The following is a 19,533-nucleotide window of genomic DNA, read 5'->3' as shown; positions in this document are numbered from 1 at the left end:
CACCTTTGCCTTTTACACAGAACCGTGAAACGATTAAGTGATTGCTGCAAATGTGTGCATGTTACGCGGGAACACGACACCCCACATTGAGAACAATTCCAATCACCTTCCCATTGACAGTTCTCTTTTTTCTATTGTTGCAATGCATTGGATGTTCTACAGGCTCTGAATGCTTGACATAATTAGCTTATTAAATTACTTAATTGAATTGGATCGACTGGGCAAAGTAAAATATCAGTAACTTAACGTGATAGTCTGTACTGTCTGTTCTATGCATTTTGTTACCGTTTCCACGACTGTACTTTTGGGTTAATTTCACCCAAGCGTATTTTAGTTAGATAAGCACATGGAATTCATTTTTAGGAAGTCAACACAGAAGCATCAAGTAATTGGTGCTTCTGTGTTCATGTTGCTCAAACGTATCCCTATACTTAGAAAAAAAATGTAGAAAGTGATCATTTTGTAGTGATCTCTTGCTTTTTTTTGCTCCCTGTAGTTTTATGTTACTATGCTATTTGTAGTCCCAGTTCAATTATTTAAATTCATTCAATGCAAACACGCTAAAGTGTAGTTATAGCAGATATTCAAGGATTTAGACATAATGAAACATGAATGTAAAATGAGGGCGAATCGACTGTGGTGACTGTTTGATTCCTCCTTGCATTGTTGGCCTTGAGTAGTTTTATAGAGTGGCCACTAGAGGGAGGTCAAGCGCAGCTAAGGCCCCATTGCTTTGTATAGTGTACTGTTCAGTACAATATAATACATTTTTACATAGGTCTTTCACAAACGCTGTCGCTGTAACAAAGCCTTTTACAGAACATAAATTAGAATAAATGTTTTATTTCAGCTACACTCAATGTCTTGCACGCTACAGAGATAGAAATAAGATCATACATGAAGTATTTAAAACGTTGGGCACTTTATGGTGACAGGACAAATCTTAAATTTAAAAGTGAACTTAATTTAATGTCCAACTATTCAACATTTCTGCACTTTTTTGAGGACATGAATAGCCAAATTGTGTTTGCGACAAATTTACCTGTAAACTAATGATTATGCAAACGACCAAAGGACTTTTCTGGTGTAAATACAATGTTAGAGTTGTGCACACTCAACTTATTTTGCAAGAACCAAACAGGAGACAAGTAAGTCCTTTTAAGCACCTGCAGGTGGAGAGTCCATTCGTCACTGTGTACACAGCGATGATCGAATGCAGTCTGACTCGGGCCTCTTTCAGGAGCATTTTATTGAGAGAAACAGAGTGGGGGTCAGAGTAGACAAATGGCCGAAGCCCCTGGCCTGCTGATCAAAGCACAGCAGGGGGTCTTTCACGATGTTGTGTGAACAAAACAACTTTGATTGCTTCCTCTGCAGCTAGTCAATCAGTTCAAAAGATCTTAGCACTTTGTTCTACTACTTTTGTTAAGACAGGACAAGCGAGTTTAATTATTACAGGTTACATTCCAACATAAGCATAGGATCAAACTAATCTATCATCCCTAACATACAACTTTTTATTTCCGTCCATATATTTCAAAACAGGATATTATTTTAGATGACAGTGAAGATGTTTCTGAACATGTTTTAGATGAAAAGTTATTTAAAGAGTTTTATTTCATCGTGACATTGTTTTGTGACCCTGCGTCCAGAATTTTTTGTGCTTGACGTGAAGGACTAGATTAAAAGATTGGCTTTATAAACAAAAAAATGAATATGTAACTGGGTATTAAGTCCCGTTGCGTCTGTATACGTGTGCGCGCGTACAGCATGAGTCACTCTGCCTTGCTGTGATTGGACGGCAGTTTTCGGTACGGGAGGGGCAGAGAAAGAGGAGGGCCTGGGGGCTCCCTGTCAATCTCCTTTGCTCACTTCATACGCTCATCCTCACATAGAGACTCATTGATGAGCTAGAGCTTCCAGTTCATTCATAAAAGCTGCGGAGGAAGGAAAGTTGTCAAGGGAAGGACAGGTGACTTCAAATTGTAAGTTTTGGACTTGGTGTGAGGCTGACTGGACTTGAAACTACACGGGATGTCCCAGTTGCATGCTGGTGAGTACCATTTATCTTGCAGTATAACCCAATGAATTCATCAGCAATGTGTCTAATTCTAGTTCATTTTTGTGTCCCATACACTGGTCATCACACAACAGAACAGTAACCAGGTATAGCTCATGCAGTCAGCCCAACGTTCTATTTGTCCTGCATGTGTTTGATGCATTAACAGTCCAAGCATGCTGAAGCGCACTAAATACAGCCGTCTGCACAACGATTCAAAAACTTCCTTGGACAACTGGTCTCTTTGCTTGGATTCGGATTTCCTCCACGATACACCAGGCGTGTCAAGGGACTTCATACCTGATGAAGCCCCACAGCAAAGTCCTCCACTTGGACCACCCGAGGCCGGATGTGTTGATCGACAAGCTGAGGGGAGTGTGACCAATCACCCAAAACGACCAATCGCCTTCCATTGCATGTGTAGCTTTCCCGGGACGGCCATCTGTCCTCCTTGCACTCGACACAAATGCAAGCAGTGCTCTTCAGTGGTCCATAGAGTGGTCCACCATCACATCAGGGTAAGGTACATGACATGACCATTCTGTTTATTTGGCCATTGTGTCAATTGGGGTTGTGCTACACTCCGTAGTCGCCATCTCACACACTTCACTCCCTCCTTCCAGTCAGCTTTCTGTGTAGGCAGTAGTGACTCATCCTGGCTCGGCGCTCACCCCCACATCTTGACTGCTCGTGCGCATGCATGTGTGTGTGTGTGTGTGTGAAACTGGTAACCAAGAACTAAATGATTAGGGAGGTGATGGTCTCGCAGCTGTCAACAAGCACACCTACTGTCCTTAACTCTCCCACCCACTCACAACTTACACATTCGCACACGTTAATTCAACATTCTGGTGTTTGTGTGAAGCTGGGTTTACTGTTACCTTTAGCCAATAGAAATACAAGCGTATGTGTGAACACCGATTAAGGTCAGAAAAGGTCTAGTAGAAGTGATGACTTGAATTAATGGTGACTTTTGCTTTGAATGCAAGCACAGTCTTGAGGTATGCTATCCGTTTAGACTCGCAGGGGTGTCAAACTTATTTTTGTCGCGGGCCGCATGGTAGTCATCGTTTCCTTCGGAGGGCCATTAAAATTGTCAACACAAATGAATGTATGAATGTCTCATATTATTTATAGTATCACCTACATAGTATCACAAACTAGTTTTTAAAATGGAGACTAATTAAAACTATTCAAATATTTTAAAAAAATCAATGTAATATGTAATAATGAAAACAATGTGTTATTTATGTATTGACATATGAATTCAATGGGGTGCATATCTGGTCCCCGGGCCTTGAGTTTGACACCAGTGGTTTAGCGACAGTAAGTGCAACAGTGCGCAGCATATTATCAAAAAGTGAAGAATCCGTCAGAAAGAGGCTTCAAACTGTTTATTGCCACGTCCAGTATAATTATACCACTTTGTGTCCACCTTTCACTCCTCTAGCTTAATCATCTATGTTACATTGTTTAGCCGATGGCTTGAATACAAACGGTGTAAAAAAACACGTAGACAGACAATATATCCACAATCACAATCAGATATTTGTTATCCTCTGTATAGAACAACTAATATAAGGCCATGTTAACGCTGTAGGGCACTGGTGTACAAATCTGATCCTTGAGGGCCCCTTTCCTGCATCTTTTAGAAGACTCAGTTACTCTGTTGTGCTTTTCTTACCCTCTCCCTCTCCTAGTATATGGGTAGCGTGGAGGTGACCCAATCCATGAGAACCCTTGACTTTGATACAAGGAAGCAAGTGACACGGTAGGTTCTCCCGCTCCACTGCTACATGTAGAATAATACAAAGAACATTATTTTTGTTTCCATCTGTGCACGCTTGAAAAAAAAAAAAACATCTTTATCAGTAACTGTAAATGAAACGTGTGACATCTTTTTCCTCGCTATTTCCTGGTGACGTCTTATCAGTTGACATGACCATAGCAACCTCTGTTTGCTAGATTACTGCACAAGGAATTGGCCGGCAAATCAAATTAAGTGAATTTCCTCCTAATGATCTCGCATGCACTTATTACGAAAGAGGAAGTAGGCATTGGGGAGCAAGAGAGCGACTTAAATCCATTATGTACAACTTGTCTTCAAGGGGTACAAAATCTCTTCCTATAAAAAGCCAGACACTGACAGTAGAATCACAAGCGTACAGTGGGGGATAATCATGACTTGATCCCCTGTTGGATTGTGAAGTTTGTTTAAAAATAAATATATAAATAAATAAATAAATCTGTAATTGTAACGCTTGTTTGTTGAGTATGATAATAGGCACACTACAGTATTGCCTCGATGGACAGAAATCATTCATCGCTCCCATCCACCTATCAATTGGCCTACCAAGCATGTTTTTGGGATGTGGGAGGAAACCGGAGTGCCCGGAGAAAAACCACTCAGGCACGGGGAGAACATGCAAACTCCACACAGGGAGGGCCGGAGGTGGAATCGAACCCGCTGAATCTGAAGTGTGAGGCGGACGTGCTAACCAGTGTTCACCATGCCGCTTATTCATCCCTCCCATCCTCAAAAAATATGATCTACCTGAGGGCATTTGTCTCTGTCACCAATCAAGGTTTCTGACTTTAACCGATGGCCATAAAATATGGATGATTTTTTTGCCACTGTCCTTTAATTGCTGCTGCTCCTTCTTACAAGTCACAGTATATTTTGTAGAGTAACTTTTATTCGAGTAAGCGAGTCTATTTGGTCTTGCTCAGAGTAATAAATTAACTCTTGGAAGGAAGTAAAATACACTGAAACAAAATATTTAATTCTAAGAACTAGTATAGTTTTGTTCTAAATTTTAAAAGCAGAGTTTTACTCACATTATTGATATTATTTTTATGATGATGATTCTTATTAGTCAAATGCACAAAATTTATTGTGTACAGTTTATATAGTTGTGAAGCTATTTGAACAGGCAATTTCATTTTGTCAATGTTAAATAATTATCAGTGAAGGCTAAAATTTAACAGCAAGATGTGGCTTCTCTCTGCTATATTATAATATGATTATATTATTGAGTTACATTTGCAGGCTCATGACTGTTGAATTGAATTTTCCAACGGAGCAAGGTGGAGCTTTGTACCGCGTGGTCCACTTGTGGGAAGTCAAATGTATACTCTGATTATGCTTTGCATGGAAAAACGTCTGCATCAAAACTAAGAGTTTACAATGTGTGAAAATGATTGAACTTCTTGACTTAGCCGGATTCTCGGAATGGACAGGAACCTCATGGTAACTCATCTGATGACTTTTGACAGCGTAGCAAGAATGTTAACATGCTCAAAGATCTGAATTGAAGCAAATTTGGCTTATACTCAAATGATTGTTCAGACTCTCACTGTTAAATCATTTTATAGTTGTCCGTCATCCTAGGCCTTATTTCATAAATCGCATTGTCTAACATTGTCACAGTGAAGATTTTTTTTTTGTTTCTGAAACCAAAACAATATTTTAGAGTAGCATTTTTTAAATTTTACATTTTGATGAAAAACAGTTTGTTCTTCCAAGGCCTGGCTGTGTTCATTTCTTGTTTGTGTGTGTGTGTCATGCAGAGAGGCAATCAACAGACTTTGCAAGAGGACCACCACCAAGACCACAATGAAAACAAAAAGTGTAAGAAACAATCATTTCATGCATCATACTGAAATTCATTCACATAACATACTGAAATGAAAATCCAGTTATTTTTCACTCAAGCTGTGTGTATGTGTGTTTTTTAGTAGCATATGAGAGAACATTTCAGAGTATACAACAAGAAACATTTAGTGATGTCTGAGAGCATTGCAATTGTACGTGGTGACCACATACAATTTCAATCACTAGTTTGAAAGCATTTATGTGTGAGAGCGTTTCAGTTATATGTGAGAGCTACAGAGATTTCATTGTGTATCTGTGTGTTATGTTTGTGTGTGTGTGTGTGAGACAGTCACAGAGTTACTCATATGCGAGCGCATTTCAGTATAACCTGTGAGAGTCTTAGTATTGTGTGTTAGTGTTTATGTAGTGTGTGTGTGACAGTGTCACTGTTGTGGGATTGTGTTGGCTATGTGTTTCCAAAGAGCTTTGCACAAATGAGCCCTTTTTCTGTGTCATTGTCAGCCTGAACACAAGCAGCTGTTCTGTGTTCTGGGTCGCAGCAACCTGCAGTTTTTCGGCAGGCGAGTCATCCTCAGCGTCTCCCCAGACATGCTCACTCTCATCGCCGCGTCCTCACAGGTGACCGTTTGAACTAGACACACAGTACACCCACATGAGAACTTATGTCATACAAACATTGCCCTTCTCTTTCTCTCACTTTTGCAGAGAATCACCCAACACACCATCCAGGCGATTTCGTTTGCCTCAGGAGGAGACTCAGTACGTTTTCATTTTCACGTGTGATGTAGAGTTTGCGCTTCTTGGATTGAATATGCAATGGCTTGCTTTGCTGCCTTTTGATTGATTTTTCCTGGCTAAATCCTTTAATTGGTGCTGCAAGGTCACCAGTGCAAGCTGCAGTGTCTTCACCTTTCAAAGTTCATCTTTAAAGCAATTACTCTTATCTATCATCCTGCGGGTTCCGTCCAAGTCAACATTATTTACAAATGAGACAAATTGGAGAGCCCGAGTTTCCTACACTGTAGGCCGATTGTTGGAAGCACAAATCGAAATGGCTCATCAGCAGCGGCATGCCATGTGGCTCAAGTTCTGCTTGATGAACGTATTTGTAATTATGTAATCAGCTATCAAATACTAAGTCAAATGAGAATGCAGCCTGCTTATTGACTTCTTGGTCAAATGGTCTTTTCAAAATCGACAAACGAGTGCAGAAGAAGGGGCACTGAATTTTTCGCTGGAGTTTTGCAGTGTTAAAAATGTAATTACCGTATTTGCCGGTGTACAGGTCGACTCGGTGTATAAGTCGACCCCCTAAAATTCGACGGAAATTTACGATTTTATGATATATCCTTTGTATAAGTCGAGCTCAATTGTTGCATTATATTAAACTTCAAAATTCAATATGCGAAATTTATTGACGAAATGTGTTCAAATTCCGGGAGGCCGTGCGCATGCGGCTGTTTATAAGCACCGCGGAGGAGATCGCGGCCGGCGAGCTCGCGCACGCCGCCCGGCACCAACGGGAGGCCGGAAATAGCTCCAAGCCGAGCGGATCGGCACTTTATAAGCACCGCGCAGGAGATCGCGGCCGGCGAGCTCGCGCACGCCGCCCGGCACCAACGGGAGGTCGGAAATAGCTCCAAGCCGAGCGGATCGGCACTTTATAAGCACCGCGCAGGAGATCGCGGCCGGCGAGCTCGCGCACGCCGCCCGGCACCAACGGGAGGTCGGAAATAGCTCCAAGCCGAGCGGATCGGCACTTTATAAGCACCGCGCAGGAGATCGCAGCCGGCGAGCTCGCGCACGCCGCCCGGCACCAACGGGAGGTCGGAAATAGCTCCAAGCCGAGCGGATCGGCACTTTATAAGCACCGCGCAGGAGATCGCGGCGCCTCATTGGACTTCCAGCGGGCCGCGCACTCGCGCACGCCGCCCGGTTCAAATTTTCTAAGTGCAACGCACAATGAGATGCATGAGAAACGGCCTTGGTTACCATCACATTTGAAGCGATGAATACGAAGTTAAATTTTATGACTCGGTGTATAAGTCGAGGTCGATTTTTTTCGGTCGATTTTGGATCGAAAAAGGTCGACCAATACACCGGCAAATACGGTAACCTTTTTATATCTTGTGTTAGATTACATCCACAATCTCAAACATCTTTAAGGTCTAATAAAAAAAAAGATTTATACATATAATTGTTTTACGAGTTAGAGGTTTAGCTGACTAGCTGACGAGTCCGCTCGACTACTGATCATGAGGATTGAAAGCTTGAGGTCGACTAACCACTAATCACATGTTGTTGGCATCTTGCTTTCCCATCAGCCAATTAATGGAACATTACTACTCGCCTGACTGCTGTCGTTATCAGACTGTACTGTTGATGTTGCTGTAACACTCAACTTTATATCGCGACACCAAATGCCAAAGAACTGTGTTGAAAAAATATCAGGGATGTTATCGCTTCACTGAATTTGACTCGACTTTTGTCACATTATTGTTGACTACAAAATAATCTGTATGATGATAATAGTAATGATATTATAATATTAATAAGGTGTTATTAGTCTTACACTTAGAGGCAAGTTACCTCCCACGAAAGGGACAATACATTTGTATTTATTCTTCTAGAATAGTTTGATTTCTAATTTATTTTGGTCCAATTTTTACTTCACTTTATTGTGCAATACACTCAAATTGATTCATTATTTATGTAGATGAATATGTTTTTTTATGTATTTATTATAATTAATCAGCAAATTTTTTTGGGAATAGTTTTGTTTGTAATGAAATAGGCTTACTATGCTGGTCCATATCTCTATATTGGTCATTATATATGTAATTTGAGATGATACGTGGTCTATAGAGTTTAAGAAGCACTACACTAAAGTATTCATATAGCAATGTGTTTGCAGGACATGGAAGACTACATTGCATATGTAGCCAAAGATCAAGTCAATCAAAGAGGTACAGCGGCTCCTTGTTTTTGTCTCCAATCACAACATTGCACTTTGTATCCTAACTGTTTTTTTTTTTTTTTTTTGGTCTGCATGTAAGCATGTCACATCCTGGAGTGTCCTCAAGGCCGAGCAGCAGAGGTGATCCGTAGCATCGGTTGGGCCTTTGAGTCGCGGTTCAAACAGCTTCTTTGTCACACACCGTTACTCGTCTCAGCTGGTCCCAGGTATGCGTCATGAGTCAAGGCAAAGATTCTGTTTGCTGCTGTTGTCGGTTGCTTGGTTTTTCAATTTGTATATTTAGCCCTGCAGTAAAAGAAAAATTAAACTCATGCTACTTAGACAAATATTTCTTCCAAGAAATTGAAATGGAAAACACGCTAATCAGATTAAACAATAAGATGCTTTTATTTTCTATGTCTTATTCATAAATGATAACTTGATATTTACGAACTAGTTTGCCCTTGTTTGTTCTAAGAAATTCATTTCATCTTGTGCGTGCAGATCAACGCAAATATTATGCAACAAATGGAAACCAGAGGAAACTTTAACAGACCCGAAAGATGCCGATGATGATAATGTTGATGTGACCAGTGAGCGTCATGACTACTACAACGTGACTCCGGGGACAATGTCACCCTTTGGTGGAGTAGAGAACTTGTGGGTCACAAAAGCAGAGAAAGAAAGGGTAAGAGAAACGATTCAGAGGTGGGCTGTACAGGAGTGTGGTGAACTAAACCCCCTGATCGGGCTCTTTGGTCTCCCTACAACCATTGACAGCAAATAAAGCTCTGTTGAGAGAAAGACTTGTGAGAAGAATTGAATTCTTAGATAACAATTGTAATTGAGTAGTAATTCTATTTTGGAAAGTTGACTATTCTATTTTCTTTGTAGATGATTAATTTAATTTTACATGGAGAAACAGATCGATAAAAAAGATAAATAGTAAAATAAGATTTTCTCTTTTGCAATGTATTGTTGTCTTCCCATTACCATTGAGATGACACCCAGCTAAAAAAAAAAAAAAAGTTACAAATTCATATTCTACGAATGCCTATTATATCTTGAATATTGTTTGTCTGAATGACTTTTTTGTTGTTTTAGATTGGGTCCTCTCCTTCTATTTCACTCTATGAGAATTGTTCCATATCACAGGATACGAATGCTCCAACAATAGGTGCACCTCTTCCACATACACGACAAATATTTCTTTCAATCAATATGTTGCCCATAAGGCTTTCAAAAATTTCAAAATTTCGTTATTCTTGTCATGCTGAAGTTGTCAAAAATAAATATTTAAGTCAAGTACACTGGGCCTGAAAACCTATTAAAGTGCAGTAACAAATGTATTTGTACCACTTCTTCATCAATTCTTACCACTGATTGTTATTGATTTCCTTTAACCTTCTATTTTAGAGCCTTTGGAGTCTGAGATGAGGAGTAAACAATGTTCTCCTCCTTGTAAAACTCACATCCAGCACCTGATCCAGGAAGAGGGTTGGTTTCATGGCAGGTGGGTCATGGCATTTTTAACATGTTTTTTCTTTGCTTTGTCTGCATAACTGCATGATCGTGCCTCCTGGTGGCCAAGGCGGGCACACCAGGAAAAGCAGCATAACGGGGATTGAATTGATTATCTTAATTATATCTGAATTTTATATCGCACTGTTTTTATGAAATGTGCTTGTATTGGGTTATTTTCCTTATTAAAAACAAACACAAAATTATTGTTTTGGGGTAGTCCGAAATGGATGAATACCATTTTTGTTCAATTAAGTGGAGAAACATTATTTGAGGGTAGCTCAATATGGATATTGTATAATATAAGGCTGCAACAAACGATTTTAATTATTAATTAATCTGCCGGTTATTTTGTTGATTAATCGATGAATCAGATTTTTAAAAAAACAAGTTTTAATTTGCATCTCTTTATTTAAAAACAGGATATTTTAAAAAAAACATAAGTAAACTAAAAATTAATGATAAGTTTGGTCTGTAATGTCAGAAAAAAAGGGCAAAAATGTTGATTTATTTTCCAAAGTAAAATCAATATTTGGGAATGTTTTATTTTGATTCAACACAAAGATAAGTCTGCATAAATCTTGAATCTTGAAATGAAGGACTATACAGAAATAGCAAAATATTTACTGGTGAGAAATTTTGACAATTTTAAAGTCAATTATTTTCCTAATTGATTATCAGAAATGGCTATTGATTAATTTTTCTAATTGATTAGTTGTCAATTAATCATTGTAGTTTTAACTTAGTATATATTTTACAAGGCTTCCATACTGATTTTATATTTCTCAATACCAATTTGAAATCGACTCTTGTCGACTCTTATTACCCTGTGATCAAGGTCAGCTTTCCTTTAATATGGTGATCCTTTACTCAGGTTAGGAAGAGAGCAGGCCGAGTCACTTCTCTCTTGTAATGGAGACTTCCTGGTCCGAGAGAGCAGCTCGGCCTGCGGTCAGTATGTACTTAGTGGGATGGACGGAACCACGGTGCGACACCTGCTACTGGTTGATCCACACGGCCAGGTTGGCGTCGCAAACATGGCACACAAGCTTGAATCAGCACCTTCATTGTTTTTGTGTCTGTGTGTGTCAACAGGTTCGAACCTGTGACCAGGTCTTTCGTAATGTGAGTCATCTGGTCCGATTCCACATGCACAGCCAGATACCTATTGTGACGGGGAGCAACCAGCTTTGCCTCAAACAGCCAGTCCTACAGAGACATTAACATGAACACAGATGCACTCATTACATCTGTAACTTCTATGGACAGCGAATTGAACATTTAGTCCATATCCTTTATATCTAGAGCAAGGTCCATGAACTAGGACGCCATTTGTCCTCATGAGTAGGACAGTTCAGTGTACTAGTATTTAGACACAGTTTTAGTCCCCATTACAATCTAATTACGTCATAATTACTTCAAATGTTAATTGTATTTGTAAATTGAACGTTGCATGTAATTCTACAAACGGCAAGTTTACTTTATTCATTTGTGTTCTACACATGGGCAATTTGGAACTCCATCGGGTACAATGTGCCTTTCTCTGTCGAGTATTTCTCACATCCACTTTGTGCCTGTCTGACTTTCTAAGCACAATCGCCAGTGGGGTTTTTTTTGTCACTGGGTATTCAAAATGCATGCTAGTTTTGTTTTTCATTTCATTACAAAAAGCAGTATAGAAAATGAATGGATGGATGAAATTAAGGAAGTAAAACTGAAAAGAAAATTTCGAAGGCAAGCCTAATTTCCATTAAAAATAATAAGATGGTGATTTACTATAATTGAGTACATATCAAAGGATAAGGGATTTTGCAAATCTTTAAAAACATACTTTATCTAGATGAGCTCATTTTTACACAGTTCTATTTTTAAAAAGAACCTTTAAAAATAGTATAGCCTTCATTCAGTATTGTGATTTTAATCTTATTATATTCACAATTTCTGTATTTTTAACACCCTTTGTCTTTGTGATATAATAGAAAACCTTGTCTTGTATAACATTCATTTGATGATACTTTTTGTCTTATAGAAAAGTAGTCATTATGTAGAATAAAATAAATAATCTTTGCACGAAGTACAGCAGCATGCACTCATGTGAATTATATTTGTCCCAAGGCAAAACATGACTGCCGCCGTGGTAAAAGTGATTCCTAAATATTATTTGAAGTGAAATACTAAATATCACTTATGCACCCCTTAAATTTACCCCCACCCAGATGACCAATTTACTTATCACATATGACCGATAAAACAGGTTTTTTTGTTTGATCAGAGACATATTTTGAATAGCAGTAATTACTCTATGAAGTTGTCCCTAAGCAACCCTGTTAATAAATGGGTGCATCAAAGGGAAAGATTATTGAGGTCTCATTTAGCCACAGGATGGCGCTAACGTCCTTTTTTTTTTTTTTTTTAATTCAACAGGGTGAAATCTTCCTTCCTTGACCTTCCTTGGGATTTCACAGGTGAGCTTGTTGCGACCATATAACCCTGACGTTGCTATTCTCTCGGTCACTTTCAAATTTCCCCCCCGTTTTTAAGTAAAAGATAACTGGGAGCAAAAACTATGGAGTTCATTATTTTTGGGCCCCTCAAGAGAGAGCCACTGAGGACTTGTGATATTATCACAAGATTTGCATGCCTTCTAAACTTCCCACAATACTTTGCAATGTATCCTCTGCTGGGTCCAAACCGTGCGCCTTCACGCCATGCAAAGGTTAAACACAATAATAGTATCTGTGCCTTATCTGATTGTGTCCTTGCCAAAGTAAGACTCAGAAATCCCAAAACAATCAACACTGAACATGTGCATTTCACTAGTCCTCCCCCCCACCCCTTTCTTTCCACTCCCAGTGCTTTCCCAGCTTTGTGACATCCCTGCGGATTCTCTCTGAGTCACAGGGACCTCGCCCGAAGCTCCGCTCACCAGGAACAACAGTGTGCTTGCGTGTCAGGTACGTTTTTTTAAATCACGCACTGGGAGGTCACCACAAATACGTCAGGGTATCAATATGGAAAACCCTCATGAGCATTTGTTCCATATCACTGATATCCAGAATAAGGTCCATGTAAAAGTCCCAGTCGAGTATTTGTTTTGGTTTTGCGCATGCGACAAACAATTTTGTCAGATTCCCAAAAGGTTGCAAACAGTTGTAAACCATTTTTCTTGTCACAACGAAATTTTGAACAAGTCAAAAATGTCTTTGCAACAAGAAAAACGGTTGAAGCCTATTAAAAATATTGGCAAATGTGGCTAATGTCTTACTTACGTATGTACAGGTTTACTAGTACTGTCTTGGGCGTCTGGTCATGTAATCTACTAGGCCCAACTTTTTTACATTTTGGCCTCATAATTTTAATACCATTTATAAGACACAAACTTTATTAAAAACGTATGCTTTTTTTCTATGATTTAGCAGCTTGTTTGAACTGAAGAGCTGCATTTTAACATTGCTTGTGGGGAACAACTTGTGTTGTTTCATGAACAATGCGGTGTCTGTGCCAAATCTGTTTCAAACGCTCTCTAATTTAATAATAAGAAAAACAGGAAAAAGCCTCGTTAACAATATGGTAGAATTTATGGGTTACCTAAAAAACTTCTTCTAAAAGAGTCTTAGACAAACATAAGCAAACCCTTCCCAATTTGAACTCTTGTCAAAACATAGTTTGCATTGTAGGATGTCTGCCATGTTACCATTTTCTGCGCAGTGCGAGTCAGTGAAGGTCAGAGTTTAGCAAAACTCTCAGCTCAATACCCAAATTAGCAATGATGTTTCTTGGGACCCACATGTCATCGCTACATATACCGTATTGGCCCGAATATAAGATGACCCTGATTATAAGACGACCCCCTCCTTTTCAAGACTCAAGTTTGAAAAACTACTTTTTGAACATCAAATTTAATTTTTATACAGAAAATAAGTACAGTACATCTGAAACAAATGATTATAATAATATATTCGAGAGAATATTAAGTTCAGCATTCGCTTTAAAGTGATCTGACACCATCTAGCGTTGTGAATGGGTATAATGTCTAGACCCCGAATGTAAGACGACCCCCACTTATTCAGTCTTATTTCAATGAAAAAAACAGCGCCTTATATTTGGGCCAATACGGTACTGATAATAAATAGCGCAATAGGCTTTCATTCATCTATGACCCATTAAAATAACTGAATATTGCTGGTCATGATGGTACTTGGAAAACAAAGTACTTTTTCGGTTTGAGTGTACTCAGTGTTTTAAATCACATGACGCAAGAATACTTACTATGATTGACAGTCTCCAGTAAAAACAGCAGTGATGGAATATATTTCCTCTTGTTAATGTCAACAGTAATACACATGTACCCTCACCGCCCTCCAAACCCGACTTAAATTTATGACACTGTGAGTGTGGGTGTGTTGCGCTCTGATTCCTTTGCAGTACTGACTTGAGGCCTTCACTTTATTTACAAATATCACAAAGCGTTACCAGACTCTACAGTACCTTAATGGAACGATTTGAGTCATAAAAGGACCCGGAGTACAAGAGCATGAAATTGTTCCTTGGCTGAATGTTATCAGAGTCGTACAGAGTTCACATCTCGAAGGAAACGAAACAACAGTGGCAACACTAACTCTCATGGCACAAACTCGCTCAGGTTCCTGCGAGAACAGGAGGAGGAAGAGTCATATGAGACTTTGCAAACACAAAAACAAAGACAGCGTGTTGCGCGCGTGCGTCCGTGTGCGTGCATTTCAGATGTGACAGATACTGTGAAAGAGAAAGGGTCCATACTTTCTGATTGTGAATCATCTAAAAAATCAATCATGCATGTTCTGGTCGTGTTATTCAGCATTGTGTGTCATGTGTGTGTCATACTCTGTGCTCCACCCCAGCATGAGAAATATTTTCTGATCAATATAGGTACTGTTGGCTTGGGAATGGGAACACCCACACACGCACACACACATACACACACACACACACACACACGCACGCACGCACGCACGCACGCACGCACGCACGCACGCACACACACACACACACACACGCACACATATGCACACACACACACACACATATGCACACACACACACGCACACATATGCACACACACATACGCACACACACGTATATGCACACACACACACACACATACACACTTGCACACACACGTGCACAATGCGCTGGAGTTCTTTCACCTCGTCCAAATCTCCATCTTTCCACTGTCTTTTTTTTTTTTTTTATCGCTGCACCAATGGAAAATAGGTCGAAGTCATTAGCTTCTGCTTCGTGTGTGTGTGCTTGTGTGTGTGTGTGTGCGTGTGTGTGTGTGCGTGCGTGTGTGTGACACGTAATGTATGATGAAGGATAGTAAGGGAGTGGAAAGTTGCAGCACGAGGCAACAGAAGGACTCAAGATATCAAAGTTCCAATTCTCTCTTGGCTGCTTCTCTGCCTGAGTTCATTTCTCTTTCTCTTCCACCTTCCGGTGAGTTGTAGTTGGAAAGAGGGCCTGTATTACGCCAGCAACCACCAATAAATAGCTTTCTGTGTACCATCATAATAACCATCATGTACTGGAAATATGGTAGCCTTGGACAAGTGTCTCAAAATGGAGGGAGGGATTTTATTCCTAAAAAGTATTTGCAATATGATTGTACCCCACTGTAGTGTATTATGCAGTTTGAACATCAGCAATGTAACAATATAGGAAATAGTAAAAATAATTTTTAAAAAAGGTTTAATGCCAACAGTAAGATTAAATACAAATGTGTCATCTGAAAAGTTCAACACAACTGAACAAAGTGCTGAACAAAGTTATACTTTTCCCCAAATTTCTTACTAAATGTTGTTTGGTTTTTTGGTAAATGTTATATACTAACTCACAGCATTATTTGCTATTTTGGAGCAAATAATGACTTAACTGTCTAAGTCAATTTTAACTTACTATCATTATTATCATTAGAAATGACCAAAATGCTAACACAAATGTTGTGATTGTCTCTGTGTTATCTGGGTCACGGTAAGCCATAAACATTAAATCAAGGCAAAATGGATTTTTTTGTTTAAGTTTGACCTCTTTTATGCTTCCAAAACTGTCTTTTGTCAAATGTCAAAGGAAAGCAGGTGCTGCAAATCATACTTGCGCATTTCTTCCTTTCGAATGACGTTAGATGTAAAATATGCTTAAATATGATGGATTTTGCAACGATGATGTTGCGTATGCTCTGTACACTTTTGTTTGACACACATTTCTCAGAGACTTTAGTTCAGTGCGCTTGCCAAACCCATGTTTTCTCTTTTCTGGTGTGACTTTCTCAAACATTTAATGTACAATACATTCATTATCAGTGCCACACAAATAAATCTGACAAATTAACGAATCGTGTGTGGTATATTAGGAGCTCCATGTGTCTATTTCCATGTTTATGGACCTCTACATCTGTGCCTGAGTGTCTCTCACAGATGGTGGCGGCAAACCCCTGACGACAAAACTCGACGGGGAATGTTTTCCATGCCTAAGATGGTCAGATTTGTGTGGGGGGAACTCTCCATAAATCACACGTGGAGGGAAGATGTGGCTGGATGGAAGCCAGATCGACCGTCCGCTGGGCCCAACAGGTGACAGACTTTGTGTGCGCTACTTTTGTCTGCATACAGCACACCAAAGACATGAGACGAGCTCGTCATCGCTCAGATCTCCCATCTATTTGTCTATTGAGTATGATGCAGTGCAGTTCTATAACACAAATTATATATAACGACAATAATCGGATGTCCTTAAAATGCCATTACTATCTCGATTATCTGTGTGCATATTGTTGCTTTGGTAGGGAAAAAAGGATGCCTTACATAAAAATGATGTGGCTCTGTGATGTGAACACTATCTCACGTGAATTAACTTGTTTATCATCCGTTCCCACCATTACAACAAACAGGAAGTGACTGCTTCTGACCCAAAATAGTGTCATTCATTACACCACTAATCATTTCTTCTCGGACGTTTATGAAGAGATTTACTACATTAGCCAAGGGGTTTATGCATCTATAGGTCATTTTCCCCAAAAGGTCAAAATCTGTAGCTTCAGCTGACTATTGCGTCGATATTTCATTCCTTCCAATAGTCCTTTGAGGACCATAAACTAATAGTCTACGGTTCATCATTCCTATGAATATACTCATCATGGATAACAAAACTCAAAAATACATATATCTGTACTTTTACTCCATTTTAGAGCACGAGGACCTTTCCCACTGGTCTGAGATGTTTTGATGCAACGCCATCTGTGAGTTTCCCAATCAGGGGTGACGTCAGAGGCAGAGTGTGGCTGAGAAACGCTCGTTAAATGACTGATGACTCACGCTGAGGCTCCTCTCTCTCCCCCTCTCCAAAGAGCATCTTCATCATTAAGGGTATGTCAAAGGTCACTGGTTGTAGTCTCCCATAACTTCTAGGAAGCAGCTTTCCAAGGAACATGCAAAAGAAAAATGTCTGCTTCTATATTTGATTGTGCGCTGTCACATTAAAACTGTGTGTGTTTGGGTGTGTACGTGAAAGAGACGGTATAACTAACCGCAGATGAAACTCAGCCCAAACACGATGATGGCTGCTGCAGATCGTTTTCTTCAAACATTGCACATGAATATTGGCAAAAGTTGTGCTGCACAAGACAAAAGGAAATGAACCGCGGCGGCCCGAGCCAAAGACAACACGCAGTGTGAGAAAGTCTTGCTAGGTTACAGCCCACAGCCCAGTGAGAGACTATCTCCATCTCAGCTATTAAGATCAGCCTTGGGAAATAAGAACCACACAGGCGAGAGCGGAGATTAATCCGAGAATGACTGCAAAGCGCATGCAAAGTTTTGTTGATGAAGGAGGATGTTTGGAATGTGTTGGCTTATTACACTCAAACGGTCCAGCGGGAACCTGGCGCAAGGAGACCTTCAGTTTTAGCACTCAAATAAAAGTATTCAGCAAAGCTCTGCGACATTCTTGCTAAATCGGGATTCTAAGATCAGCCATTTTAGGGAGAAAAAAAAAAAAAAAAACTAAAATGACACCCACGCTTAAGCTACTAAACAGGAGTGAGAAAACAAGGGGGTGGGGCTGGAAGAATAATGATGGGGTGGGCGGAGCTGCTTTCTTCCTGGAGATGTCGCCTCCTCTACACTGAGGAAGCACAGAGGCCACGTCTGACCTGCTTGGCGTCTTATTTGCTTCTACGCAAGCACATCTTCTCGTGGATGAGGACCATGACTCATCAGCACAACAATGCTTAATGAGCACGAGTTGGCGTAAACCTGTCGACGCGTTGAAAAGATGGATGCACGTTAAGTTCCATGAGGCACATCTGCCTCATCGCATATTGTTTAGCCATCAAAAAAATCCAATCATTTGAGTTTTATTGCTGCTCTCTATTAGCACAGACTTTAAATTCAGCATTAATTTAGTGTTGTATCTCTGCCCCTCCCTGAAAGCTAAACTTACAAACGATGGTTATGCATTCGTCCAAGGATGATCCGCATTACTTATTTCCAGTGCATGATTCCTAAAATTCCAACACTGGTGATTTGTTTTCCCTCCGGCTGTTTCAAATGTGAGAAACACAATCATATCATATTTGACCGCAAGTACAATTGATCATGAAAAATCCATTTTAACATGCTCAAATGATACTACTGTAAGCCAATATCTGTCAAATCAAGCTGTAATTTATAACGTTGAAGTGGGATCGTACTATAATTGTCTTGGTTCCAGTGGATGGATGTGGATCTGGATGAAACGTTTTACATAGTAAAAAAAATTGAATTGCTTTTTGGCAAATCCAAAGAACAGAATATGTAGTGGATTAGGAACATTCTGTGAAATATTTTAAATCAAAAACAAGGTGAGGCATCTGAATACCTCCAAATGTTTGACTTGACCTGACCACCTGCTAATCCTTCCATACTTTTCATTTTCAAAGCACCTTGACAGTCAATTTTGACACAAGCATTCTCACAATTATTGTCCGTATCAAGTTGTGAACTACAGATCTTTTCATGTCCGACATGAATAAATGGCTTAATCCTTTGTCAAAGATTCGGAGAAAATATTACAGGAGACTTGTTTTTGCAGGTGCATTTCTTACACCGGTGCCAAGACACCCTCTGACTTCTGTATGACTTCTGTTTCTTAGGTGTAGAAGGCACTGTATGATAATTTGTTTTCTTTCGTGGTTTTAGGACACCCCATGACCCTTCAAATTCCAACAGGTGCATGATACTGTGTGAAATATGGTGACAAAACAGACACTTATTCAAATATCCCCATGAAGACTGTTCACACTGTCCTATAGATGACTTGGACTTTTTGAAGTGAACGCATGACATTTAGAATATATTTATTGCTGTC

General features: G+C 39.7%; 1 protein-coding gene across 2 annotated transcripts; it reads left to right on the top strand.

Moving 5' to 3' along the window:
- The first annotated feature begins 76 nt into the window (after window positions 1-76).
- On the top strand, window positions 77-12,226 carry LOC125967574 (SHC-transforming protein 1). Of its 2 annotated transcripts, none has more exons than XM_049718763.2 (13): window positions 77-2,053; window positions 2,229-2,577; window positions 3,760-3,830; window positions 5,630-5,690; window positions 6,177-6,293; window positions 6,381-6,434; window positions 8,590-8,641; window positions 8,732-8,858; window positions 9,136-9,319; window positions 9,736-9,808; window positions 10,048-10,144; window positions 11,027-11,174; window positions 11,248-12,226. In XM_049718763.2, the coding sequence occupies exons 2-13, from the start codon at window positions 2,236-2,238 to the stop codon at window positions 11,374-11,376; spliced, it is 1,455 nt and encodes a 484-aa protein (XP_049574720.1). In that variant the 5' UTR covers window positions 77-2,053; window positions 2,229-2,235; the 3' UTR covers window positions 11,377-12,226. The 2 variants fall into 2 exon arrangements, with proteins under 2 accessions (XP_049574720.1, XP_068506604.1); XM_068650503.1 differs by having other exon boundaries at window positions 2,155-2,577.
- Window positions 12,227-19,533: the final 7,307 nt, after the last annotated feature.

Source organism: Syngnathus scovelli, chromosome 4, assembly GCF_024217435.2.
Source record: "Syngnathus scovelli strain Florida chromosome 4, RoL_Ssco_1.2, whole genome shotgun sequence".
NCBI classification, from domain to species: Eukaryota; Metazoa; Chordata; class Actinopteri; order Syngnathiformes; family Syngnathidae; genus Syngnathus; species Syngnathus scovelli.
This window is presented reverse-complemented; position numbering and strand designations above follow the sequence as displayed.